The sequence below is a fragment of the Budorcas taxicolor genome, chromosome 17, assembly GCF_023091745.1.
Source record: "Budorcas taxicolor isolate Tak-1 chromosome 17, Takin1.1, whole genome shotgun sequence".
NCBI classification, from domain to species: Eukaryota; Metazoa; Chordata; class Mammalia; order Artiodactyla; family Bovidae; genus Budorcas; species Budorcas taxicolor.
This window is the reverse complement of record NC_068926.1, coordinates 61,606,785-61,634,574: the sequence shown is the minus strand read 5'-3', so window position 1 is coordinate 61,634,574 and position 27,790 is coordinate 61,606,785. Positions and strand designations below refer to the sequence as shown.

The 27,790-nt window shown below is 46.2% G+C and overlaps 1 protein-coding gene across 1 annotated transcript in view; it reads left to right on the top strand.

Moving 5' to 3' along the window:
* The first annotated feature begins 1,945 nt into the window (after positions 1-1,945).
* The window catches only part of RPH3A (rabphilin 3A), a 62,074-nt gene continuing 36,229 nt past the window's right edge, over positions 1,946-27,790 (top strand). The window contains exons 1-3 of the mRNA XM_052654804.1: positions 1,946-2,016; positions 6,454-6,465; positions 16,746-16,892. Coding sequence (XP_052510764.1) covers positions 1,946-2,016; positions 6,454-6,465; positions 16,746-16,892 — 230 coding nt within the window. The remainder of the gene's footprint in view (positions 2,017-6,453; positions 6,466-16,745; positions 16,893-27,790) is intronic.

Here is a 27,790-nt window from a genome sequence, read left to right as displayed (position 1 = left end):
TAATTATTTTCTGCCTTCTGAACTTGCCGCCGCCTCACTAGATTTAAGCCAGGGCTTTGGCTCTAACAGAGCATGTGATCTCCAGACAGGGGTCTGGGTGGGCAGGTGTCTGTTCCGAGCATCAGAATTTGGAGATCAGAGTTCCTGGGCGGGGACTGGGTATCACCTGTCCCATCCCCTCATCCCCGCCTCCTGGGATCCGCCAAGGGCACTGTTGCATCTTGCTTCAGGAGGCGATGCATTCAAATGAACGCTTGGCTGTTCCAGTCAAGGGCAGCCGAGGAAGCTCATTACTGAGGACTGAGGACTGGGGTCCCCAGCAGGGACCAGGGGACCCCCAGGAGCCCGGGCAGCCTCATTCAGCTCTTGGCACAGGCAGTAATGAGAAGTTAAGGTTCTTTTCAGCATATTTCCTTTGCAACAGGAGTCATTGCTCCTTTTTCTATTTTCAGAGTGGAAACAATGAAACGGTCATATTATTCTAGGAAGATTATGTTAACCACCTGGGAACAGATGAAATGGCTTTTCTGTAAGGGGTCTTTCCTGTATCCAATCATCAGAGCCCTTCACCCCGACCCCACCCATGTGAATATTTAATAATTGCACTGGTTGCAGAATAGGAAAGATAGTTCTCTCCCTGTTCCCCTCCCAACTGCTCATCTATTCAGCTTCCTAGCGAAAAGGACTGTGATGTAACAAGAACTTCAGCGAAATCAGGACCCACTGGACCCCATGACCTACCTTCCAAAACTTTCTAAAACAATAAATTAAATGTGATCTCCATGGTCTCTTTGGCTATACCTGGGGGAGCAGGGAGGAGTGGAGGTCCAGAAAGAACACAAGTTCACCTAAGTTCAGCTGGGCTTGCTTAGCATTGATGAAGACCCATTCACGCATTCAGTAATTATTTACTAAATGCCTTCTCCATGCCAGGAGCTATGCTGGGTGTTGGAGATTAAACAGAGAACAAAACAGGAAGGGTTCTGCAAGAAGCTTACATTTTAGCAGGAGATTCCAACTGTGGTGATGCTGTTTTCACGAGCTGTGGTTTATGTCTGTGACCATCTCCCTGGTCACTGTGTGGAGCATAGACTGAGGTGGGCCAAGAGCAGAAGCAGGGAGACATTGAAGCGGCTCCTGTAGTAAGGCAGGCTGGGCAGCAGAGATTTGGGTCAGCACAGGAGCAAATTGGGCAGAGAATATTGGGAAGATTCTGGCTCTATTTATGACAATCAAGCCATGACTTTCTGATGGCTTGGGTGTAGAGTTTTAAAAAGAAAGCAAGCCAGGGATGAATCTAGCATTTGAGACCTCAAAACTCTGAGAGATGGGTTTTGCCTTTTTTTTTTTTACCTACCCAAGGCCAAGTTGACTAGTACATGAGCCAGATGACATCCTCTAGTAGAAATATCCTGGATTGGAGTTAAGAGCTCTGCCCAGGTGGCTCTAGTGTTAAACAGCCCACCTGCAGGAGGCAAGAGAGATGCAGATTTGATCCCTGGGTGGGGAAGATCCCCTGGAGGAGGGCATGGCAACCCTCCAGTATTCTTGGCAATATTCCAGTATCCTTGCCTGGAGAATCCCCACGGACAGAGGAGCCTGGCAGGCTACAGTCCATGGCGGGGGCAGAGAGTTGGACACAACTAAAGCGACTTAGCATGCACATACACACCCTTCCTCTTATATCAAAAATGAATGGGAGGAACACAGAATAAAGGGAAAGAGTTCTTCATTCTGATCCATTTCTGCCAAAAGGGGGCTGTGACAGTTCCCCTCTTGGTCCTGAAGGTCCCATCTGGAAAGCGGAGAAGCTGGATGAAGCTCTGTTTCTTCCCCATACCACTCAGACATAGACAAGGGACCTGAGAAATAAGGAGTGATTGAATGACTGCTTGCATGATGACCTTTCTGGACCGATGTTTTCCAGGAGTGCTGGGCTTCAGCCATGACTGACACCGTGTTCAGCAGCAGCTCAAGCCGTTGGATGTGTCCCAGTGACCGACCCCTGCAAACAAAGTAAGTCACTGGGTATTCCTGGAAGTCATCTGCTTAGGGGCAATGAGGTTCTGATCTACACTTGAAGGAGGAGAATAGTAGAGATAAAAAGAGAACTTCCATCCATGGGGTGAGGGATAAGAGAAGCTGGTCAGAGTTCTGTTGTGGAAACTCCTGCACTGAGTTTACTACTTTGCAAAGTTTGAGTAACAAGATGAAACTCTGAGCTCCATGCCCTAAACGAGAGGTGGTCTGGTGAAATGGAAAGAGTACTAACCTATTGGTTAGAATCAGACTTGATTCTGGTCCTGAATCTGAACTAATTTACTAGGTGAGTCTCTTTCCCTTCTTTGGGCCTCAGTTTATCATCAATTAAATAAGGAAGTTGGACTCGATCAGAGGTTGCAAACTGACAGGCCACCAGCTGACTGTGACATGCAGAAATGTATTTTTTAGTTTGGGCCTGATCATTTAAAAATCGGGAAATTCACATAAAAATGACTTCACATTCTGTATTAAGTAATTATTATACCTGAATTAGTGGTGTATTGGCTCTGTACCATGCTGGTCCTTAGAGCTGTTGTTAAATTTGCAGGAATTTTGCAAGTCGGTTGTTAAATGTGACTGTTACTAAAAATTAAGTTGTATAGTTTTATAATTAAATTATATTAGAGAAGGGTGGTGAATACTCAGCAGTAATCATTTCTTACTTATTTTACGACATTTTGCTATTCTCTGTGTTACTTGTCTGTGATATGTGTATAGTGAAACACTGTCTATTAGTATGGTACTGCATGTTTCCTCCCAGCTTTGCGTTTAGTGATATCGTATAGCTCCTCGAAATCAGCCTCAGTGGGGTTTTTCTCTAGAAGTACAACTGTTAAACATTCACCAGCGTAGCACCGCCTAAAGACCTTGACAGTCTGCGTCTGTTGTTTATCATCACTGAAGATTTTCACTCAAAGGTCTTATTTTTTGAACGCTTGGTAATTTTTAAAATTTATTTATTTTTAATGGAAGGATAATTGCTTTACAATACTGGTTTGATTTCTGCCATACATCAGTATGGATTCGCCATAGGTGTACATATGTCCCCTCTGTCTTGAACTTCCCTCCCACCTCCAACCCTTTCCCACCCTTCTAGATTGTTATGGAGCCCCAGTTTGAGTTCCCCGGGTCATACAGCAGATTCCCCTTGGCTCTCTATTTTACTATGCTAGTGTATATGCATCCGTGCTCCTCTCTCCATTATCTTACCCTCCCTACCGCCCTTGCCCATTAGTCTCTTCTCTATGTCTACGCCTCTACTGCTGCTCTGCAGACAGGTTCATCAGTACCATCTTTCTAGATTCCATATATATATGTTAATATATGATATTTCTTTTTCTCTCTCTGACTTACTTCACTCTGTATGGTAGGCTCTAGGTTCATCCGCCTCGTTAGAACTGACTCTAATGTGTTCTTTTTTTTATGGCCAAGTAGTATTCCATTGTCTGTATGTACCACAGCTTCTTTATCATGATTGCTTGGTAATGTTTTATTGTGAGCTCAACCTGTGAGAATTCTGGGGATCTACCATGAGAATATTTTCTTCAGAGAGATTTGCATTTGCTTCTGCCAGGAAGTGTGTGCTACTCACCAAGGATGTGATCTGAGCTCCCTTAGGGGGGGTCCCAGATTCAGCTTCTTCATCTAGTTAGGAGCTCAGAGTTAGTCTCTGGGCCACAATGTTGGTGTTTACATTGGTTTCCTGCTCAGAGCTCCCAGTTCTGGATTCAGTTCTCTTTTTTAAAAAATTGCCTTTTAAAAGTATAACTAATGTACCTCCAACAGTACACATCTAAAGTACAATTTGATCATTTTTACACTTATGTGCATTCTCATTCCCCTTTGCTCCTCCCTGTCACCACCCATCCCTAAGTAATTACGTAAATGGAATCATCTCTTTGAGGGAAGATGTCTTCTTTCACTTGGCATAATTAAATCATGACCCATTCATATTGTTTTTCATATCAATAGTTTATTCCTTTTATTGCTAAAAAAGTAACGTTTCATTGTGTGGATGTACTACAGTTTGTTTCTCCATTCATCTGTTGATGGACATTGGGGTTGTTTCTAGCTTTTTTTGGCTAGTACAAGTAAAATTTGTATAGACATATACTTGTATTTCTCTTAAGGAAATACCTAGGAGGAAAATGTCTCGGTGGCTTAGTAGGTAAATGTTTAACTTCTAAAAAAACTTGCAAACTGTTTTCCAAATTGTATCACTTTAAATTTCCACCAGAAGTGTGTGAGAGGTCTGTCTCCTTTCTCACCAACACTTGATATGATTTGTCTTTTCCATTTTAACCATTCTGTGTGTGCATAGTGGTATTTGTTTTGTGATTTTAACTTGCACTCCCCTTAATGAATAATGATATTGAACATCTTTTTATGTAAGTTTGACATTCATATAACCTCTTCTTTAAAGTGTCTGTTTAAACACTTTGTCCACTTAAAAATCAGGTCATTTATCTTCTTGTTATTAAGTTTTAACATGTTTTTTTAATGTGCTGTAGATAAAAGTCGTTTGTTGGAGACACATTTTGCACATATTTTTCTCAGTCTATGACTCGCATTTTCTTTTTCATAACAGAGTCTTTTGAAGAGGAAAGGTTTTTTATTTTGATGAACTCTATTTTGTCTGTTTGTTTCAAAGGTAGAGGGGTTTTGGAGAATTCCTTTACTTTCTAGCAATCCTAGAACTGTGTTAATAAGATTTGCCCTTAATTATCAAGGTCCTAATTATATATTGATGAGGGTCTTTCAGAATACTTAGTCCGCTCGTATTCTCTGAAGCAAAAGTCCCTGTCTGTTTACTATTTCCACCTAAAATCTCCTCTAGTTCTACGAGTTGAACAGTTTTGAAGACATTATTGAACTCTGTTGGTTTCTGTTTTGAAAGGAAACTTCTAGCTTCCAAGCCCTTCACATGAACATTCTCTTGATACCAAACTCATTTGGCAAAGAATATCTTATCAGCCAAAAACTGTCTCTCTGTAAGATAAACAGTTGCCTGAAGGTGGATGGGGTAAAATATTTATTTTATATCAGAAGTGTCAGTTAATTAAAACCCCATCCATCACAGTTTACTTTAGTCAATATGAAGCCAAACAATTTGCCTTACAATTAAATTAGAATTATTTAAGCAGTCTGGATGCTCTTTCCTTCAAGTGCTCCTGGGCTTCTGTGAAACATCTTGGCATTCCTAGTGCATCTGGCTGGCTTGACTGCTACTGCACTTTCCTCAGACATTAACATTATTTCCCAATAAACGTTCATGGGTGAATTACAGCCATCACACTTGCTATCTAGTCTGCAGCGGTGGTGACGTGCTAATGCAGATGATTCTCTAAAGCCTGTCTCCAGTAAATTAAGAGATCTAGTCTTAATTAACTGCTGGCTAGCCAGATACACTTACTGCCTTTGTGATTTTCAAATGCCTTCCTCTCTCAGTCTCCTTGAATCCAACGATGGTGTTTGGAAGACAATTGTGATTGTGTTTGAAAGGAGAGAATGTATTTCTTTCTTGCCCGGGTGGAGCAGGGATTCAATCCTCTATGTTGGGGATACATGGGGAGAAATGCTGTCTCCGATAGTTGATTGTTTGCTGTGGCCTTCAAGTCTGCAAGCCGGAGAGTGGCAGAGACCAGAGGTGGAAACCGAGGCACAAAGGGAAGATGGGACCTGTCTGTGGTAGCACGACGAGTAAATGGAGAGGCCGGTCTTCTTTTTAGAATGCAAGGACTTGCTTCCTCAAAATGGGGCACTGTGAGTTCTGCTTTTGGATGATCCAACCACTGTTCAGGGCTCTTTGCCCTTTCTTAACGTGCTCCTTAGAACTTCCCTGGTGGATCAGTGGTAAAGAATCCACCTGCCAATGCAGGAGATGCAGGTTCGATCCCTGAGTTGGGAAGATCCCCTGGAGAACGGAATGGCATCCCACTCCAGTATTCTTGCCGGGAAATCCCATGGACAGAGAAGCCTGGCGGGCTCCAGTCCATGGGGTCACAAAGAGTCAGACACGACTTAGCTACTAAACAATAACAATGTTCTCCTTAACCCTCAGTGTTTGAAACAACAGAAAACAAGAATGGTGATGGCCTTGTTATCATTAAATGATTCCTCTTTAGTGCCAAAAAAATGTCATTCAAATACATAAATGATTAGACAGGTTAATTAATAAACTGAACTGATGGGTCATGGTCATCAAAGCTGTGAATATACAACCCTACAGCAACCATGTTTTAGATGTGCTAAAATAAGATAATAATGACTGATAAAAAATGGAAGTAGGTCATTGTAATTTAAACTGAACTGTGTGGTTGTTGCATCCAGTGCTGATACTGTTACAAGATGTTTTTTCTCCCTAACTTTATTCATTTTTTTTCTTTCTCTCTTTTCTTTGCCTACCTTCAGTGATAAAGAACAGTGAGTATTTTATGATACTTTTATTTTTCTACAGACTGAATTTTATCTCTTTTCTGATGAAAGTGGCTTGCCCCTATGGAGAGTAGGTTCAAAAAGGAACTAACATGTTTTATATATCTAATAAAAAAAAATCCAAGTTGTTAAAAAAAAAAAGCACACCCCTTGAGAAAAAAATATGAAATTTCAAGAAAAAAATTCTTGATAAAAGGATGGAAAACATTCCTTAGGGGAGCCCTCAATTTAATTTTTGTTAGCAGCTTGTGGGATTCAGCAAGTTTATTAACCACCTTCTGTTTCTTTTGCATTTTGCCTGGGAACACTGTTCTTAGATAAAGAAAATATTAACTCAAATGACTGCTGTCATTAATCAAAGATGATGAAGAATAGAACAGAGCTTGTGGGAAGTTATATGCTAAACACATGGTCTCTGTCACCTCATGGGAGGTCGGCCTGATTTCCCAATGAAATGCCTTTGACTCCGAGGTCCCATCTTTGCTCATAACTTTTGTTTTAAATTAGATTCATTTCCTAAATATACATGACAGATTGGATGCTGGGTCCAATAAATGAACAGTTAGGCTGCAAAGCAGATGGGGTTTTGGTTGTGTGTACACATTGGGAGACTATGGAAGGTCATTTTACTCTCCCCACGGTAGGGGAGTTGTCACAGATCCACAAGCAGAGCACTGAGCCTGGCCTCAGAACACCCAGGTCTAAGTTCTGCTCGGGACTCAGTGTCACTTCCTTGAACCCTGGCCATCTCCTTTATAATGTGGGTATGTTAACCCAGGTGGCTCAATGGTAAAGAATCCACCTGCCAATGCAGCAGGAGACACAGGCTCAATCCCTGGGCTGAGAAGACTCTGCAGGAAGAAATGGCTACCACTCCAGTATTCTTGCCTGGAAAATCCCATGGACAGAGCCTGGAGGGCACAGACCATGGGGTTGCAAAGAGTCAGATGTGACTTAGCGACTGAGCATGCACAAAGCTCCTAGCTATTAACCCTGCCCTTCCACCCTCACTGGGAGGTGGTGCGGTCAAATGAGATGCATGGGAAAGGTTCAGTTCAGCTCAGTTCAGTTCAGTCGCTCAGTCGTGTCCGACTCGTTGCAACCCCATGAACCGCAGCACGCCAGGCCTCCCTGTCCATCACCAACTCCCGGAGTCCACCAAAACCCATGTCCATTGAGTCAGTGATGCCATCCAACCATCTCATCCTCTGTCGTCTCCATCTCCTCCTGCCTTCAATCCTTCCCGGCATCAGGGTATTTTCAAATGAGTCAGTTCTTCGCATCATGTGGCCAAAGTATTGGAGCTTCAGCTTCAGCATCAGTCCTTCCAATGGATATTTTTGGGACTGATTTCCTTTAGGATTGACTGATTTGATCTCCTTGCAGTCCAAGGGACTGTCAAGAGTCTTCTCCAACACCACAATTCAAAAGGATCAGTTCTTCAGCACCCAGCTTGCTTTATGGTCCAACTCTCACATCCATACATGACTACTGGAAAAACCATAGCTTTGACTATATGGACCTTTGTCGGCAAAGTAATGTCTCTGATTTTTAATATGTTGTTTAGGTTTATCGTAGCTTTTCTTCCAGGGAGCAAGTGTCTTTTAGTTTCATGGCTACAGTCACCATTTTCAGTGATTTTGGAGCCCAAGAAAATAAGGTCTGTCAGTGTTTCCATTGTTTCCCCATCTATTTGCCATAGTTTTTGAATGTTGAGTTTAAAGTCAGCTTTTTCACTCTGCTCTTTTGCCTTCATGAAGAGGCTCTTTAGTTCCTCCTCGCTTTCTGCGATAAGGGTAGTGTCATCTGCATATCTGAGGTTATTGATATTTCTCCCTGCAATTTTGATTCCAGCCTGTGCTTCATCCAGCCCGACATTTTGCATGATGTACTCTTCATATAAGTTAAAATAAGCAGGGTGACAATATACAGCCTTGACATACTCCTTTCCCCGTTTTGAACCAGTCCATTGTTCCATGTCCGTTTCTAACTGCTTCTTGATCTACATACAGATTTCTCAGGAGGCAGGTCAGGTGGTCTGGTATTCCCATCTCTTGAAGAATTGTCCACAGTTTGTTGTGATCCACACAGTCAAAGACTTTAGTGCAGTCAGTGAAACAGAAGTAGATGTTTTTCTGGAATTCTCTTGCTTTTTCTGTGATCTAGCAGAGGTTGGCAATCTGATCTCCGGTTCCTCTGCCTTTTCTAAATCCAGCTTGAACATCTGGAACTTCCCAGTTTACATACTGTTGAAGCCTAACTTGGAGAATTTTGAGCATTCCTTTGCTAGCGTGTGAGATGAGTGCAATTGTGCAATAGTTTGGACAAACTTTGGCGTTGCCTTTCTTTGGGATTGGAATGAAAACTGACCTTTTCCAGTCCTGTGGCCACTGCTGAATTTTCCAAATTTGCTGGCATATTGAATGCAGCACTTTCACAGCATCATCTTTTAGGATTTGAAATAGCTCAGCTGGAATTCCATCACCTCCACTAGCTTTGTTCATAATGATGCTTCCTAAGGCGCCCTTGACTTCACCTTCCAGGATGTCTGGCTCTAGGTGAGTGATCACACCATCATGGTTATCTGGGTTATTAAGGTCTTTTTTGTATAGTTCTTCTGTGTATCCTTGCCTCCTCTTCTTAATATCTTCTCCTTCTGTTAGGTCCAAACCCCAAAAGGGTTTACAAACAAATAGTCAGTCACCAACAAATACACTTTATTGTGCAAGGAGCTATAATAGCAGAATCACAGTGTCCTGTGGGAGTACAATGATGGGGAAGTTTCCTGGAAGAAGTTTTGTGTAAGCTGAGATTGCGTAAAGAGGTACAAGACAGAGAAGAGACAGCGGAGTTCCAGGTAAGGGAACAGCACACGCAAAGTCTAAACAGGAGGGAGAGCATGGGATTTTAGGAAAGCTGAATGGAACTCAGTCTGGTTTAAAAGATTGTCAGGATCCCGAGATCCCCTTAGCTTTCTGAAGGGAGTTAGGGAACCACAGCATCCTTTTGGCACCCCCTTGAGTCTGGTAGGGGTAAATCTCATCCAAAAGGGCCTTTATACCAGCAGGACTTGTATAAAATGTTCTGTGTTGTGGATGTCCCTCTTTCTACACCCTCCCCTTCAGGATTCATTAAAATCTCATTCTCTGAGCTGTAAAGAGACTTCCTGCTGACACCTGCTTCTGTTGGCATCCTGGGGGAAGGCAGGGGATAAGAAGAAAGAAAAGAAAAAGGATTAATTTTCTGCACACCACCGCTGTTTAATGCTTCAGAGCCTTCATGCCCTGACAGCATTTCCATCATCCCACTCCTTTGGGGAGTTATAATATATTAATAGAGACATCTGGTGGGTATTTATTACGTGACTGTTGTGTGCATGAAACGAAGAATCAAGGTAGGAGGCAGGAAGAAGCTGGGAGTCTGCGCTTTGCAGTGTTTCTGTGAGGGGCTTCCACCTGGAGTCAAGACTAGTTTCCTTTTGTATTAGAGGCCACTGGTGCTGGTTTCTTGGGGAGGGTTCCTTCCAACAGTCTCTAGATGCACCTGAGCAGGTACATTCAGGTCACAGATGAAGCACACCCAGAATGCTGGTTTCTTGAGCCTCTGACCATGTCCTCCCCACACAGCTCTCTTGGCAATTCCCTTCCCTCTTTTGAGGGTTGGGCATCTGGAAAATGAACAGGTCAACTGCATTGATCTTTAGACTTTTATTAGCAGCAAAATTCTTTCTGTGAATACAATTTTATTCAGAAGCTAAATATATAAGACAATGAGTGGAGCTGGATAAAGATCTTTAGTGGCTAAAAGCATTAAATGTATCATGGTGCAACTGTAAGTTAAAATAATTCCAAACTATAAAGTAAATGTAGCGAGTATAGCAAGCTTCCCTTTGTTATTGTTGTTGTTGTTGTTGCCACAGTGGATAGAGTATCAGTTATCTTTTGCTGTGTAACAAATCTGATGCTCTGTGACAACCTAGAGGGGTGGGATGGAGTTGGAGGTGGGAAGAAGATTTAAGAGAGAGGAGACACACATAGACCTATGGCTGATTCATGTTGATATACGGCAGAAACCAACACAATGTCGTAAGGCAATTATCCTCCAATTAAAAATAAATAATTATATTTAAAAAAAAAACTCAGTGGCATAGAACAATGATGATTTATTTTCTGGAATCTGGGCCTGGCTGATGGCTCTGCTGATCTTGGCTGGGCTCTCTTGTGCATCAAACTGTCGGCTGATCTAAGATGCTGTGGCTAGAGTGACTCAGCTCTGTGTGCCTCTCATCCTGTCCTGAGCTTTTTGTTTCAGTGATGAAAGTAAATAGAAACATACAAGGCTTTTTCAGGCTTAGGCCCAGGATGGCCCATCTCTTCTCTGTGTTATATTGGCCAAAGCAAGCCACAATTCCATGCGGGATTCAAGGGTTGAGAAATAGACTCTGCCCTTTAGGTGAAAGCAGTTTTAAATCCACATGGCAAAGGGCATGGATCCTTAGAAGGGTGAAGTATTGAGGTCCCCAGTGTGATAAACTAGATCTCATGATTTTATTAAATATTAAATTCTTAAAAATTATTTTTGTTCACTCTCTTTAACTGGTATCCTTACTTTGCTAGTGGGAACCCAGCATTGCCATCTGAGCTGAAGTGAGGATGGAGGGCTTGGTTCCCTGTCCACTCTGTCCCTCCAAGGCCCACTCACCTGCAACCCTTTGAGGTCCCTTCAGGGAACTACAACAGCTTAGACTATTTGGGGGAATAAGAGGCAGGTGCCCTTCATAATTCTCCAAGAAGCCTTGTCCTAAGTATGTGAATAAGAGTGGAGATGGGTCAGGCCTCTTCGCCCTGACTTGCCTGAGCCACTAAGCCAGGGATGTTTCCGCATGCAGCCACTGAGGTTCAGGGGTAGCCTCTGAGGGACTAAGTGGGTAAGACTTCTCACTCCCAATGCAGGGGGCCCAGGTCTGATCCCTGGTTGGGGAACTAGATCTCACATGCCACAACAGAGTTGGCAACTAAAGATCCCACATGCTGCAGTGAAGATAGAGGATCAAGGGTCCTGGGTGATGCAGCTAAGACCTGGCATAGCCAAAGAAATATATGATTTTTTTTTTTTTTTTAAAAAGGAGTAGCCTCTGAGAGTCCTGGCAGGAAACAGACATGAAATCCTTCTCACTTAACAGATCTGAAACAGACATTCAGACTGGGGCCCCAATGCACACTGCTAATAAGCAACAGACCCAGGATTTGGATCTTAAACCCCACTAGGTCAAGGAGGGCTCAAGCCGGTGTGCAGTAGGCCCTCTAGGCATTTACTGGATTAAATACAATGCTCTGAGGAACTTGTCCAAGGAGGCAACACTTTGGTCTCCACTTTTGGCTTCCCTTCGGGCTCAGATGGTAAAGAATCTGCCTGCAGTGTGGGAGTCCTGGATTCGATCCCTGGGTCGGGACAATCCCCTGGAAAAAGGAATGGCTACCCACTCCAGTATTCTGGCCTGGAGAATTCCATGGACAGAGGAGCCTGGCAAGCTACAGTCCATGCGGTTGCAAAGAGTCGGACACAACTGAGCGACTTGCACTTTCACTTTTGGTCTTTAATGAGATCCCAACACTGGACTTTGGTCTTAAGGACATGGAGCCCAAATCCTTAGTGAGGGTGCCACCTTCTTGTCACTAGAGTATTCTCAAGGCCCCCATGTTCACAATGCTCCCTAGCCCACAGGAGGCCCAGATATGGCCGTTCTCTCCCTTCAGAGCAAAGGCTTTGGTTTGAAAAACCAGTTTGTTTCCCTCTGTTTGCTTTTGAAATTAAAACATGAAAATCCACAGGAGGCTTGCGAATCCCCACTGGGACCAATTGGTGACATTTTCAAACACTAGATGAGTTGTTTGTCAACTGCGTGTTTTGGAGCAGAGGACGGGGAGTGGGTAAGGTCTGGAGAGATGCTGGGAGCTCCAGCAGGCCTTTTGCTCATCTGCAGATGGAGGCAATTATCCTAGGTGGGCCTCTTGGGGACCCCTATTCCTGCTTGTGTTTCTGGAGTCATGCATTTCCTGTGCGTGCTAATCCCAGTGAGATGTGTGGTGGGGTCAGAGGCATTGGCTTCAGGTCTGACCATACCTGTGACCAGACTGAACTGTAGGAATGTGTCTGTGAAAGGGTCTCTACTGGGTATATGGCCCGGCATCACATGTATGTTCTGTCTTGGTCCCTGAGCTGCTTTTTAAAGGCAGAAGATACATGGAGACTTCCCTGGTGGTTCAGACAGTAAAGAATCTTCCTGCAATGCAGAAGACCCAGGTTTGATCCCTGGGTCAGGAAGATGCCCTGGAGAAGGGAATGGCAACCTACTCCAGTATTCTTGCTTGGAGAATTCCATGGACAGATGAGCTACAGTCCATGGGGTCACAAAGAGTCAGACACAACTGAGCAACTAACAATTTCACTTCACTTTTAATACGTGGAGGGGGATCAGAAGAGAATGAAGAAAGAGAAGTGGGGATGAAGGAGGAAGAAGAGGGGTAGTTGAGACATCCATTTTCATGGAAAACCAGAGGGACCTGGGGAGGTGGCTGGATGAGGTTGTAACTAAAGCTCTTTGGGAAGGATGGGTGGTCTTCCTCATGCAGGAGTCCAGTGTGTGCTTTGCAATTGATGGGAAGAAACATCAGGCTGAGGGATATTAGCATACCTTGAGGAAGATCTTTGCAATAGAATGGCATAGACTCCTTATGAGAGAGTGAGGTCTTCATCACAGGGAGCTTTCAAGCGAGGCTGGAAGGACCCCTATGGGGAGGCTGTGTAAGACAGGCTTTCGGGTGATCCCCCATGGCCCTCCCCTCCTGGTGTTCATGTCTTAGTGGAACCTCCTCGCCTTGAGTATGGGCAGGACCAGGGTTGTGTTTCTAATCTATGAAATACTGCACACAGGATGGGACCTCAGCCCTGTGATTACATCATGTTATGTAAGACTCTGTTGCACTTGACTGGAGCTGCAGTCACCTTGCATACTTGATGAAGGAAGTGGCCCATGGGATGAAGTTGAAGTCCGCTTGGTTAGGAATTGCAGCCTGCCTCCAGGACATGGAGGTGACCTCTTGCCAACAGCCAACAAGAAGTTGGGGTCCTAGGTCACATGGCTGCTGGGAAATGAATTAGATTTACCTGGAAGCTTGTTCTTCCCCTAGAAAGCCTCCAGATGAAATCTGAGCCATCTGGAGCCATCTGGAATCTGACTCATCTGACATCTAATTGCAGCCTTGTAAGATGCTGTGCAGAGGACCCAAAGCCGTGCCTGGAGTCCCAACATGGAAACTGTGACATAATAAATGTGTGTTGTGTAAAGCCCCTACGTTTGTAATAACTGGTTATGCAACAATCGAAAATGAACATAGACATTGTAGATGGGGCTTTGTTCCACCCTGTCTATATCCTCAGCTATGTTGATTTTTCCAATTATCTAATGATACTGAAGCTGAAGCTCCAGTACTTTGACCACCTGATGTGAAGAGTCGACTCAATGGAAAAGACCCTGATGCTGGGAAAGATTGAGGGCAAGAGGAGAAGGGGACGAGAGAGGATGAGATGGTTGGATGGATCACCGACTCAATGGACATGGGTTTGAGCAAACTCAAGGAGATAGAGACGGACAGGGAAGCCTGGCATACTGAAGTTCATGGGGTCACAAAGAGACACAACTTAGCAACTGAACAACAACGCTACGGAACAAATCACATCAAGCACAGTGGCTTAAACAGCAGTTACTGCTTGCTTATTACCTTTTGCAGATTTTGTGGGTAGATATTTGAGAGTGGCTTGACCAGGTGGTCCTGGCAGAGCTGCAGTCATATGTCAGCTGGGGCTGAGGCCATCTGAAGATTTGACAAGGGCTAGAGGGTCACTGGCAAGTTTGTGCTGGCTATTGGGTGGTGGGGAGAGGGGGCAGGGGCTCAGTTCCTCTCCACAGGGATGTTTGAGTGTCCTCATGACATGGCTTTTGACTTCCGCTAGACCGAATGACCCAAGAGACCAAGGCAGAAGTTGCAATGTCTTTCATGACCTAGCCTTGGAAGTCACCCACGGTCCCACCCATTGTATTTAGCTGGTCACACAGCACCAGCTGGGATTCAATGTGAAAAACACAGGGAGAGTGAATACCAGGAGGCAGATATCCCGGGGAACCACCTGGTAGACTGACTGCCATATTGATCTTTCTTCCATTGAGTATGTTTAGCATTTGTCCATCCCCAGAGGCCCCTGATCCAAAGCAAGGTGTGTTTCCATCCAGGTTTCCCCCGGCCGCTCTCTCCCCTTTCTTGCAAGATGTCTGCTTCCTTCCAGTTGCTTTTAAACTCTTCCTTCTCTGCTCTTCTGAACAAACCATCTAAGGTGGGAGGATGTGAGATGAGGCTGGGAGGGAGGAGGGGCTTTTAATTTTCAACTTTAAGTGTCAAAAGGCAATTTCATGCCTGCTGACGTGATTAGAGCAGTGGAAGTAATAAGGGCTGGCAGCTAATGGGGTGCTGGCTCCAGGGGATTCGTAATTACTGATTTCCGCCCCCCCCACCCCCCCCACCCCCCCCCCACCCCCCCGCCAACAGGGACAAGAATTTCTGTGGTGTTGAGCCCTGCATTCCACTTGGGTGATGCCCCTCAGTGCCTCGGGGGTGGAGGATATTATTAGTGGAGAGAATGATAATCTGCCATAGACCTTAGCATTAGCTCTCTACCCAGCTCTGATCCTCTGCACCATCCCTGGGGCTACACGGATAGGCATTCAGTTCACCTCATATTGGGGAGGTGAAGTGTGCAGGCTGCCCAGTTCTGAATTCCACCTCTGCCACTTCCCAGCCGTGCGACCTTGGGCAAATGGTCTAATTTCTCCACACCTGAGTCTCCTCACCAGAAAATAGACAATAACCATCCCTGCCTTGTAGAAATGTGAGGATTAAATGAAGTAATGTGGGCCTCCAGGAGGCGCTATGTCAGTATTTGCTGCTGCTAAGTGGCTTCAGTCGTGTCCGACTCTTTGCCACCCCATGGACTGTAGCCTGCCAGGCTCCTCTGTCCATGGGATTCTCCAGGCAAGAATAATTGAGTGGGTTGCCATGCCCTCCTCCAGGAGATCTTCCCATCCCAGGAAACAAACCCACATCTCCTACATTTCCTGCATGGGCAGGCAGGTTCTTTACCACTAGTACCACGTGGGAAGTCCATGTCAGTATTTGCTTTTTTATCGAAACAAAAACGTCAAGAAGACCACAGGATGGAACTTAAATGCTACAGGAGCTTTGGAGGCAGGAAATCTAGATGTTTGTGTGAAATGGAGAGATTTTTATAAAACTAGTTTAAATTTGAAAAAAAAATTCTGTGGCCCACACTAAACATATTTGTGCCAGGTAAGTGTTGGGGTCAACCTGGGATCCAGGCCCTCAGACCGCTCTCCCAGAATCTTTTCCATTCCAGTTGTAGAAATCTACTGTTTGGACTCTTTTCCTGAGAACACCATTATCTTCCAGGTTTCCATGAGAAGTGAAAGTCGCTCAGTTGTGTCTGACTCTTTACAACCCCATGGACTGTAGCCCGCCAGACTTCTATGTCCATGGAATTCTTCAGGCCAGAATACTGAAGTGGGTAGCCGTTCCCTTCTCCAGGGGATCTTCCCAACCCAGGGATAGAAGCCAGGTCTTCCATATTACAGGCAGATTCTTTATTGTCTCAGCCACATGGGAAGCCCAGGTTTCCATGAACTTCCTGCAAATGTCAAGTCAAGAGTGTCTGCCACATGCTAAGCACTTAAGAAAAATAAACTCAGCAGAACCCTATGAAGGATGTATATGTTTCCCACTCTGTGTGTGTGTGTGTGTGTGTGTGTGTGTGTGTGTGCATGCTCAGTCACTCAGTCACATCCTACTCTTTGCGACCCCGTGGACTGCAGCCCACTGGTCTCCTCTGTCTGTGGGATTTTCCTGGCAAGAATACTGGAGTGGGTTGCTATGTCCTCCTCCAGAGGAATATTCCTGACCCAGGAATTGAACCCCTATCTCCTGCGTCTCCTGCATTGGCAGGTGGATTCTTTACCACCGTGCCACCTGCAAAGCCCCCATGTGCCCCATTGTAGAGATAAGCAAACTGAGGCTCTGAGAGGTTGGGATTCTTTTGCCTGAAGGGATTTGAACTGAGGTTTACCAGACTCCAGAGGCTAGAGCCTAACCACAATGGCCTACTTTCTCTCCAGCCTCACGCCTTCCCAAATTACCTTTCAGGCTCCAGACAGGATGGTCTGTCCACCCCAGCGGTCAGCCAGACAGACAGAGGAAACAGGAAGAGCTGACAGATGAGGAGAAGGAAATCATCAACAGGGTGATCGCTCGCGCTGAGAAGATGGAAGAGATGGAACAGGAGCGAATCGGGTGAGGCCCCGCGCTTCCCTCCATCCTGGGAGGGCCGTGCTGCCCAGGGCAGGGTGCTGGGGGAGGGGACGGGGCAGGGCTGCCTTTGGGGTTTGTCATCTGTGATGCGCTGAGCCACCCACTCAGGCAGAGCCGGAATCCTCGGCGCAGGAGATGAGAGAGCCGGGAAAGGAGGAAAGAGAACAGGGGAGAGAGTGGGCTGGGGGCTGGCTGGGGAGAGGCGCGTCTGGGCGTCTCCATTAAAGATGGAGAAGGGGGGACCTTCTCAGAGGCAGATGGGAGATTGTCTCTGGAGGCTGGAGGTGTGTGTGTGAGCACGGGTGTCTCACCATTTCGGCTGCACAGAAATGTGTTCTAGTGACATAGGTCATGCAGGTTCCAGAATGTACAGCTGAGGGTGAGGTAAGGGGGAGCAAGTCTATGTCAAAGACAAAGTCCGGGAAAGAGAGCACACGCCTGAAATGAACTATATGAGAGAACGGGAGAAATCCTTCCTAAAGGGGAGCCAGCGTGAGAGTAAGGCTGCAGAGATTAAGCTGGTGGGTCTGGATGCCAAGAACTCAGGGTTCCATCCCCACTCCCCGCTTACCAGCTGCAGCTCCCATGCATGTTGCTTCACCCCCTGAGCCTCGGTTTGCTCTCTCTAAAATGGGGGAAATAAAAGTCATCGTCCCATAGGACAGTCATAAGGAGTGAAGTGATACTTGTATCTTTCCTGGCCCAGGCCTGGGCATTCAGTTCAGTCGCTCAGTGGTGTCCAACTCTTTGCGACCCCATGGACTGCAGCATGCCAGGCCTCCCTGTCCATCACCAACTCCCGGAGTTTACTCAAACTCATGTCCATCGCATCGGTGATGCCATCCAACCATCTCATGCTCTGTCATCCCCTTCTTTTCCCACCTTCAATCTTTCCCAGCATCAGGGTCTTTTCCAATGAGTTGGTTCTTTGCATCAAGTGGCCTGGGCATACTTTGCATTTAACGAATGGTAGGAGGGGGAGGAAAGTGGGGTTTGGAGGGCAGAGGTAACAAAAACACATAAGGGACGGAAGAAGGATGTGTGGCGTGTGTGTGTCAGGGAGTGACAGCATCAGTGAGCCAGGGCAGTGTTAGAGAGAGAGGGAAGGCTAGCAGGTGGGCTTGGGAGGGGTGGATGGGGAAGTGAGAGGGGAAGCGAGCCTGGGAGAAGAGAAGAGTGAGTATGTGTGTGTTGGGGGTTGGGGGTTGCGGTTCATGGCATGGGTAAAAGTTTCCACTGCCAGGACTCAGGGAGGCCACCAAGCAGTCCTCCAAGACTGAACCTCAGATGGGAAATGGGAGGGGTCACTTAGATGTCACCTCCTTCCCAGACCTTTCTTCCCTGGGGCAGAGTGGGGAGCAGCCTTTGCTGACTGCTTGCAACTAGTTGGGCACTGGGGTGTCCTTTCATCTCCCCGCCCATCCACTCAGCAGGGGGTTAACAAGATTCCTGGGTGGAAAATGATGTTCTGAACACACAGGAAGTGGGCGCCTTTGATTTGACCCTCTACAGATCATTTTGTTCAGGGTGGGCTGGGGCCATCAGAGGTGATGTTGGCAAATGGCAGATAACCTGTGCCAGGCAGAGTCAGCTGGTGTTCAACCCTCCATCAGCTTCCTGAGTAGGCTGCTAATGGGGAGAGGTCTTGAGGGGCTTGCTTACAGGGCTGAGTTTTTCTTTTGCTTTTAAAAAGATATATCAGGAATGAGGAGTTGTCCAGGCTGGAGGTCTTGTGAGTGTGTGGGTGTGAGCTTGAGTGTGTGTTCACTTCAACCAACAAGGGGCCTCAGCCTTGCAGAAAGGATATCCTTGCAGAAGGATATGGATGTTAAATTCTCGCTTGGAGGCAAGAACTTCCAACCTTTTTCCTACATAGCACTTTCCCACCAGCTAACACACTTTGTATTTTACATTGAGTTTGACTGTTGTGTGTCTCTCCCTATCAGATGATAAGATTCCTGAGTGTAGACATTGTTGCCTCTTTTGTTCACCATGGACTCCCCAGACCTAGTACACAGTAGGTGTGCAGTAAAGTATTTGTTGGATGAGTGAGTGCTCCTCCCATCCACCCAAGTCCGTTTCTTTCTGCATCTCCTGTGGCCATGAGGCTGGAGAGCTTGGAATTTTGTAGTCCAGGGTCCAAATTTCCAGAGAAGACACTACGACTGGCTGGTTTAGATTTATATCAGAATCTATCCCTGTTAACTGGGCTGTCTTTGGGTGTGAATTAAGGGGATCTCTGTGAATTAAATGGATTCTAGCTTGAACATTCAAGATCAGGGTAGATGGGCTCCCTGCCTTACCCCCATGTCCTCCTACATTGCCTGATCTGGTGACCTGGTGGAAGAGCACAGCAGTTAACCCCTGAGGCCCCAGAGTCAGAGAGACCTGGGTTTAAATTCCAGCCCTATTTCATATCCCCTGTGTGACCTTACGCAAGCCACTTGAGCTCCTCCTTCCTCAATTTCTTCATCTGCAAAATGGGAAAGCTCTGCAGATCCTTTTATTCCTGGATGGAAAATGATGTTCTGAACACACAGGAAATAGGTGCCTTTGATTTGAACCTCTGCAGACCCTGATGCCGGGAAAGATTGAAGGCAGGAGGAGAAGAGGGTGACAGAGGGTGAGATGGTCGGATGGCATCATCAACTGAATGAACATGAGTTTGAGCAAACTCCAGGACATAGCGAAGGACAGGGAAGTTTGATGTGCCGCATTCCAGGGGGTCGCAAAGAGTCAGACACAACTTAGCGACTGAAGGACAATAAGAACAGGGATAACTTAGCACACACTTCTCTGGGAGTGTTTAATTCACATACAAAATATTTCATGGTGCCTGGCACAGAGCACATGCTCAGTTAATGGTGATGATCATTTAACAACGCATTTGCTGAGGAAATGCGTTTCTTTACACCAACCAAGGCCTCCGTTCTAGAATTATGCCCGAGACTGTGGTTTGGCAAGCCCCTGCCTTCCCCTGAAGGAGACCTGAGAGCCTTCCAGTGAAGCAGGGGCCAAGCCCATGGTGACAGAGTGTCCCCTTGCTGAGACACTACATTTTCTCATCCTGCCAGGGGGCAGGACAGTCCTGGAGGATTCTGGCTGCTGCTGTTTCCCCGCGCCCTTCCAGCTGCCAGCCCTTGCTGGTAGCATCGCCAGAGGCAAACCATGCTATTTGTGTCTTATGAGCTCGAACCTGCCCTCATTCCTGTTCAACCCACGCATCCCTGGGAGGGGATCAGAGTGGAGTCAGATGAAAGGAGAGCGACACATCAGACGCAGAGTGAGGCTAAACACGAGGTGCCATCGGGGCTCCCCCTCCAGAACCTGAGGCTCAGTTAATGAGCCTTGGGGGCTTCAGTTCCCCACCCATCCAGTAAGGCAGGTCAGCCTGGGTCTCAGAATCCTTCCTGGTCCAACCGTGAAGTATTTGGGATTGTCTGGTGGAGGACCCTGTACCATGTTATTGGCTGCCCCTCTCAGCAAATGAGCTCTTTCTATTAAACCTGTGGCTATAACTGTGTCCCCTTCTGGGCCCAGACACCAGCTCTGTGATGCTGAACTTCCTTTTCTGTTACCTAACAGTCATCTGAGAGACATGCAAAGTCATTGTTTACATAATAAGCAATCATTATAATGGGTACCATTTATAGGCTGAGTATTTACTGTGTGCCAAACACTGAATCTAAAAACTTCATATAGGCTTAACTCATTAACTGCTCCTCTCAGCCGGATCAAGTAGTTTCTATTATTATTCTCATTTTGCAGCTGTGGAAACTGAGGCTTAGAAAATCTAGGTCACTTGTCCAAGGTCACACAGAGCTAAGAGACATGTCCCTCTCTGACTGACTCTCAGAATTACGCTCCTAACTATTAGGTGTCTTTCCTGAAGGCCTGGCCTCAAATTGTTAGACTCTACAGAATATGGGAACGTTTAAAGCTTGGGTTTGGAGGGGACATTGGAGAAGGAAATGGCAACCCACTCCAGTACTCGTGCCTGGAAAATTCCACGGATGGAGGAGCCTGGTAGGCTACAGTCCATGGGGTCAAAAAGAGTTGGACATGACTGACCAACTTCACTCACTTTTGGGGGAGTTAGAAGCTAGAATCCCTTCTATACTGGTCCAGTAATTCCTTCCCAGTGATCTTACTAACCTGTTTCTACCTCCAAAGCTGTCAGAGCTTGTCTCCATGGTCCTAAGGCCGTGGAGAATTCCAAGTGAGAATCAGCCCCGGGTGTCCCAGGAGGCGCTGCCTCCCTGGGGTGGTTTAGCTAGAATTAGATGCCCCAGGGAGTCCCAGGAGATGCAGCTGGCTAGAGCTGGTTCTCGCCTTGGAGCCTCTTTGCTTTTGACCAAGAGGATGTCTAAACCTTCACTCACTACTCAGCCCGCAGTCAAGCTCTGCTGTCTTCAGCATTCCTGGAGGGAAGGATGACACCCAGAAGGGAAATCCATTAAAGAGCCTCATTTTGCCCCACATTCCTTATTCAAGGCTACGTGGGATCTCAGAATTTATTTTGCATGCCCTGACTGCTGTAAACTTTCTATATTAGTTGGGACATTTGGCTTGCAAGAAAGGAAATTAATTCCAGCTAGACTGTTTGAGTTATCTGTGACTGCATCACACACCACCCGACACTTACTGACTGCCAACAACCACAATTTACTATTTTTCATGATTCTGTGGGTTAAGAATTTAGGCAGGACTCTGACAGATTGATTTTCTGCTCTGTGTAGCATGGGCAAGGGGTCACTCATTCAACTGCATTCAGTGAGTGACTGGGTTGGACTGGAAGGGCCAGGAAAGCTCCAGTCCTTTCACACAGTGTGCTCTGCATGGCCCCTCTATTTCCAAGAAATCTTTCCTTATTCAGTTGTCTGACCTGAGTTCCTTTACCTGGCAAAGAAAGCAAAGATGGAAGTCATCGGGATTCTTAACAGCTAGGTCTGGGACTGGTAGAGCATCACTCCACTGGGTTCTACTGGAGAGGAGTAAGAGATCCACCTCTTCCTGGAAGAATGACTTAAGACACATCCAGGGGAGGAAGCTGTAAATGGGAGTTTTCTTTGGAGATTCTACTCCATTAGGCAAAAAGGGGAATTGAATACAAGGTTTCAGAGGTATCTCAAGGGATCCAAGGACAGGGACACAGCCTAGACTCACGAAAGTTCTGCTTCTCATCCACATCTTAGAAAATATAGTCACATACTATACCTCTTCAGTTGTTATACTTCTTCTTAGCCCTAATTCCAAATTCCCAAGAAAGAAACTGATTGGTCCAGGTCATCCTGAGTGCCTGCCTCTCATCCAATCAGCCGTGACCAGAGGTGCCAGGCTATACAAACAAGGATGCTGAGCTTCTCAAGAGAGTGCCAAGGTCCTTTGTGAACTGAACAGACACCCAGAGGGTGCCCATAGGACTTTTAAAGCATATTAAATCTGGAATTAAACATTTGCCTGGGGAAACTTGTGTGTGCAGGGTTTGTTTTTGTTTTGTTTCCCTGGTAGGTTCCTCCATGTCTTTATCATATTTCTTTCTTTCAGAGCCTCTCAAAGGCATTTGCTCACATATTCTGTCTGCAAGGGGACAGGCAGCCTGGTGGTTTCCTTTCGAGGTTGATGTCCCTCAACAGATGGATCCGAAGAAGTAATTAGGATTTGTCATTAACCTTGGTGTCCAAACACTGTGATGGAGGAGGAAGTCAAAGAGACACCAGGAGACCTGTTGTTGACAAAATCTGTTGGATTTCTGTCACCTCCCCATCTCAGTTCCACCATCCCCTATAGTCTTAGCCCAGAATTTTTCTCAAAGTGTGGACAGAGGGAGAAGTGAGTAATAATGCTTGGAATTGCTGCATCTAATTAGCTAGGCATCTTTCCTATGGCTTGACAAGCTGACAGCAAACCAGGTCATCTTCTCCTCCCTGCTACCTTTTTTTTTTTTTTTAACTTGGAGTCCTAGACATTCTGTGGCTAGAACTCAGGGGTTCTGGGGCATCCTGATGTTATAAACATAGTTATCTGTGTGTATGTGTTCATTTTTAAGAAGAACTATTCATAGATGTCATCAGGTTTGGGGGGATTCTGAACCCCCAAACGTTGAGAAACTGAATAGTACCTCAGTTTTTCAAGGGATCAGATCAACACTTTCTTATGTCCATGCATCCTTAATAATATATGGAATCTGTTTGCACAAGATGAAAACAGTGAGTGAATGAATGAATGTTGCTCAGTCATGTCTGACTATTTGCGACCCCATGGACTATACAGTACTGAAGTAGATAGCTGTTCCCTTCTCCAGGGGATCTTCCCAACCCAGGGATCAATCCCAGGTCTCCCCCATTGCAGGCGGATTCTTTACCAGCTGAGCCACCAGGAAAGCCCAAGAATACTGGAGTGGATAGCTGTTCCCTTCTCTAGGGGGTCTTCCCAACCCAGGGATCAATCCCAGGTCTCCCCCATTGCAGGCGAATTCTTTACCAGCTGAGCCACCAGGGAAGCCCAAGAATACTGGAGTGGATAGCTGTTCCCTTCTCCAGGGGATCTTCCCAACCCAGGGATCAATCCCAGGTCTCCCCCATTGCAGGCGAATTCTTTACCAGCTGAGCCACCAGGGAAGCCCAAGAATACTGGAGTGGATAGCTGTTCCCTTCTCCAGGGGATCTTCCCAACCCAGGGATCGATCCCGGGTCTCCCCCACTGCAGGCGGATCCTTTACCAGCTGAGCCACCAGGGAAGCCCAAGAATACTGGAGTGGGTTGAACCGGGGTCTCCTGCATTGCAGGCAGATTCTTTACCAGCTGAGCTATATGGGAAGCCCCCAGTGAACACAGATGTCTTCCTAATTCGTTAAGCAGTCCAGTGCCTGGCATAAGAAGAAGAGAGCAAATGAATGCATGTTGGATAATTCTAAACCCAACTGACTAAGTCTCTCATTGAATGATTTTAACTTTGAGATTTATCAGACTTCATCTATAAAATGGGGAGTTGGAGTTGGACTATGTCCATCTCCAAATCCATCTAGCCCAAGGTTCTTGAACCTTGGCACTATTTACATCTGGAGACAGATAATTCTTTCTGGTGGGTGTGGTTCTGTGCCCTGAATTTTTTAGCAGCTCCTTCTGGCTCCTTCCAACTGGATGCCTGTGGTAACTGGGACTGTTACCAAGTTGTGATAATCCAAAATGTCTCCCGACATCGCCAGATGCCCCCCTGAGGGGCAAAATCATGTCGCGTTGAGAATCACTGCTCTAGCCTTCTTGCTGAGTGACTCAAAAAAGAAAGAAGAAACAAATGAGAATTTTCCTGCAACTGTAACTCAACTTCTAGGGAAATAATAATAGTTCACCCTTACAAAGCACCATGTGTTGGCAGTGTACTCAAAGCTTTATTCAGATTCATCTATGTAACCCTCTCAACAGCTTTATGCATTAAGCCATATTATTATCATTCCCATTTTACAGATGAGGCAACTGAGGCACAGAGAGGTTAAGCAACTTCCCAGGGTTGCGCAGCTAATAAGCAATACAACTGGGATTGCAAACCCAGACTGGCTGGCTTCAGAGTTAGATGCCTATTCTGCTATTCTATAGAGAGATTTAAGCTATGGTTTTTCCAGTAGTCATGTATGGATGTGAGAGTTGGACCATAAAGAAAACTGAGTGCCCAAGAATTGATGCTTTTGAACTGTGGTGTTGGAGAAGACTCTTGAGAGTCCCTTGGACTTCAAGGAGATCAAACCAGTCCATCCTAAAGAAAATCAGTCCTGAATGTTCATTGGAAGGACTGATGCTGAAGCTGAAGCTCCAATACTTTGGCCACATGATGCAAAGAACTGACTCATTGGAAAAGACCCTGATTCTGGGAAAGATTGAAGGCAGGAGGAGAAGGGGGCGACAGAGGATGAGATGGTTGAATGGCATCACCGACTCGATGGCCATGAGTTTGAGCAAGCTCTGGGAGTTGGTGATGGACAGGGAGGCCTGGCGTACTGCAGTCCATAGCATTGCAAAGAGTTGGACACGACTAAGTGACTGAACTGAACTGACTGATAGAGGGATAATCATTTATAGCCAAGCATTCTATTAGGAACTTTCAAATATGTTGCATTACCTTTGATCCCTACTATGTCCTCTCAGAGTGAGAGACTACTGTCTTTACTTCACAGATGAGATTACCGAAGTCCAGAGAGGTTAAGGCACTTGCCCAGGGGTCCACAGTCTTTTCATGGCCAAACCAAACTCTGAACTTGAATCTGTCTTTCCACATTATCTTATTGCCTTTCAGAGGTGCAGGTAGGAAAGGCAATTGACAAATGACTTCAGAGCTTCAGGGAAGTCAATAATTTACAGGGTGTCTCATATATTCACTCAGGTTAAAAGATTCAGTGTCACACACTTCTTCCTACAGTGGGGCAGTTCACCCTTCTCCACTGTCCCTTGTGGGCCTCAGCATCATATTCTCTCAACCCTACTTTCCATGACAAGAAAGGGCAGGTGCAGGAGTTAGAAGGGGCCCCAACTGTAAGCACTGAAAAGAAACAAAGGCTTCATTCTTCCAAAGCGGGTAACAGTGTCCGAGTAGCTAGACCCAGCCTCCAGTCCCATCTCGGGCACTTGCTGGCTGTGTGCCCTTGGTAAGTGACTTCCTGTCTGTGTGCCTCGTTCCCCGCCCCCCCAGCCCCCCATAAAATGGGAGTGAATAATAGATCTGACCCCACAGGTTGTATGGCTTAAGGAAAACAATGCGCAAGGAATGCTTAGCACAGCACCGGATAACTGGTGCTATTATTGGGTTTAAATGACCCACTTCCTTGCCTGGCTGACTACATTAGCCCCGCGGAGCCCTCGGGCTTTCTCTAGTGGCTCCAACCCTGACCCCAAAGTGCTGGGGTCCAGACAGGAATCCCACTGACCAATCCATCAAGGAGAGAGAGTAGGATCAACAGCTCCCCAGCTAGTGACGGTAATAAACAGCAGTAGAAATTAATGAGTCTGAACTGCGCACACCCTGCATGCCAGCAGCATGGCTTCATGATGGAGGGACTTAGTCATTTAAGGACAGGTTCCCGAGAGACCTTGGCGTTGGAGTCTCAGACCAGCCCCCTTCAGAGCAGCCATGTTCACAGTCTAGATGACCCAGTCTAGACTTCAGGAAATGCCAAGTCTAATAAACCTAGTGGTAGCATCTCCCCACTTGGCAATGGGGTGATGGGGAAAGCAGCATGCCCCTGGAATTAATGGCGCGTGTACGTGAGGGAGAGAGACAACATGACGCACTCTCTCGCTCCCCTGCGTCTTCCGAACCGTCGTGCCGTCACGCTCCATCGAGGCTCTAAAGGCAGCTGTCTGTCTCCGCACCATCAGTGATGGAGGCCCAGCTTTTCGCCATTCTCCCCACCGGTTCAGGGACCAGCATGTAAAGCCAGCACACCTTCACAGGCAGGGTGTTCTCAGCTCTGCAGCTCACCCCTTCAAACCTACTTTCTGGAGCAGCTGTACATCTGTTAGGCTTCTCTTCAACATTCATCAAGATGTTGCAGCACTGCTGGTTTGAAAGCTCTAAAGCAGTTGCCTGAACATTTCTGGGGCCAATTTGGATTTTTTGAAGGGAGCCTGAGCTCAGCGAACAAGCACTGTCAGATCTGCAGTTGGCTGGTATCCTTGTCGGCAGAAGGCAGCCAACTAGGGCTAGGCTTCTTGCAAAAGCAGAGTGTGTACAGCTGTGTGTGTGTGCAAGCATGCTCTGTATGGAGGTGACAATCACACCCATGCTCCTGTGTGGTTGTATGTTCCATCTGTGTGTGTGATTAGAGATGGGCACATGAGTTCTGTCAGTTTCTAGTCACGGCAGCCCCTTTAAAAGCTTTAGAAAGATGGATTTCATGTGCAGATTTTAGCACCCTGGTTACAAAGAAAAAAAATGTGAGCATAGGGAGCTATTAAAGCCACAAATTTCCAGAAGAAATAATTAGCAGCAGCCACAACTGAGTAGTTACTGTGTTCCGGGCATTTTACAAACACTCTCGTTTTATCTTTGCAACAATTCCAGGAGGCAAGCACTTTGTTTTCATTAAATTTACAGATGGAAAACAGAAGCTCAGAAAGGTTATATAACTTTCTTAAAGTCTCAGAGCCAGGAAATCGCAAAGTCCAAAGCCCAAAGTCCACTTGCACCCAAGCAAGGTCACTGCAGAATGGACATCCCAACTCCTGCATCATAAGTGCCTCACATTTCTTAATTCTGAAAGAGAGAGAGAGAGAGAGTGTGTGTGTGTGTGTGTGTGTGTGTGTGTGTGTGTGTGTGTGTGCGCGCGCGTGTGTTCATGTGCGGAGTCTATGTTTTCCTGGAGTTGAGTACCCAGAGAAGGTGATCAGAAACTCACAGAGTCCAAAAACTTGATTTGTCTGACATCCACAGCCAGGCAGGGAGGAACTGCCCAAACCCTGCTCCAGAGAAGAGAACCTGAATCTGATTTTGACCTGAACCAGGTGGAAACAGAACTTGCATGCCAGATGGGGCAGGAATATAGGTGTAGTGGGTAGAATAATGCTACCCTGCAAAGATGTTCACATCCTAACCCCTGGAACCTGTGACTGTTACCTCTCATGGCCAAAGAGACTTTGCAGGTATGATTAAGAATCTGGAGGTACAGAGATTACCCTGGAATAGCCAATATAATCACATGGGTCCTTATAAGATAGAGGTGGGAGGGTAACAGCAAGCTTGGCAAATGCTACCCTGCTGGCTGAAGATGGAGGGAGAGGCCACAAGCCAAGGAATGTGGGCAGCCTCTAGAAATTAGAAAAGGCAAGGAACAGGTGTTCTAGAGCTTCCAGGAAGAACACAGCCCTGCCTGCCAGTACCTTGAGTAAGTG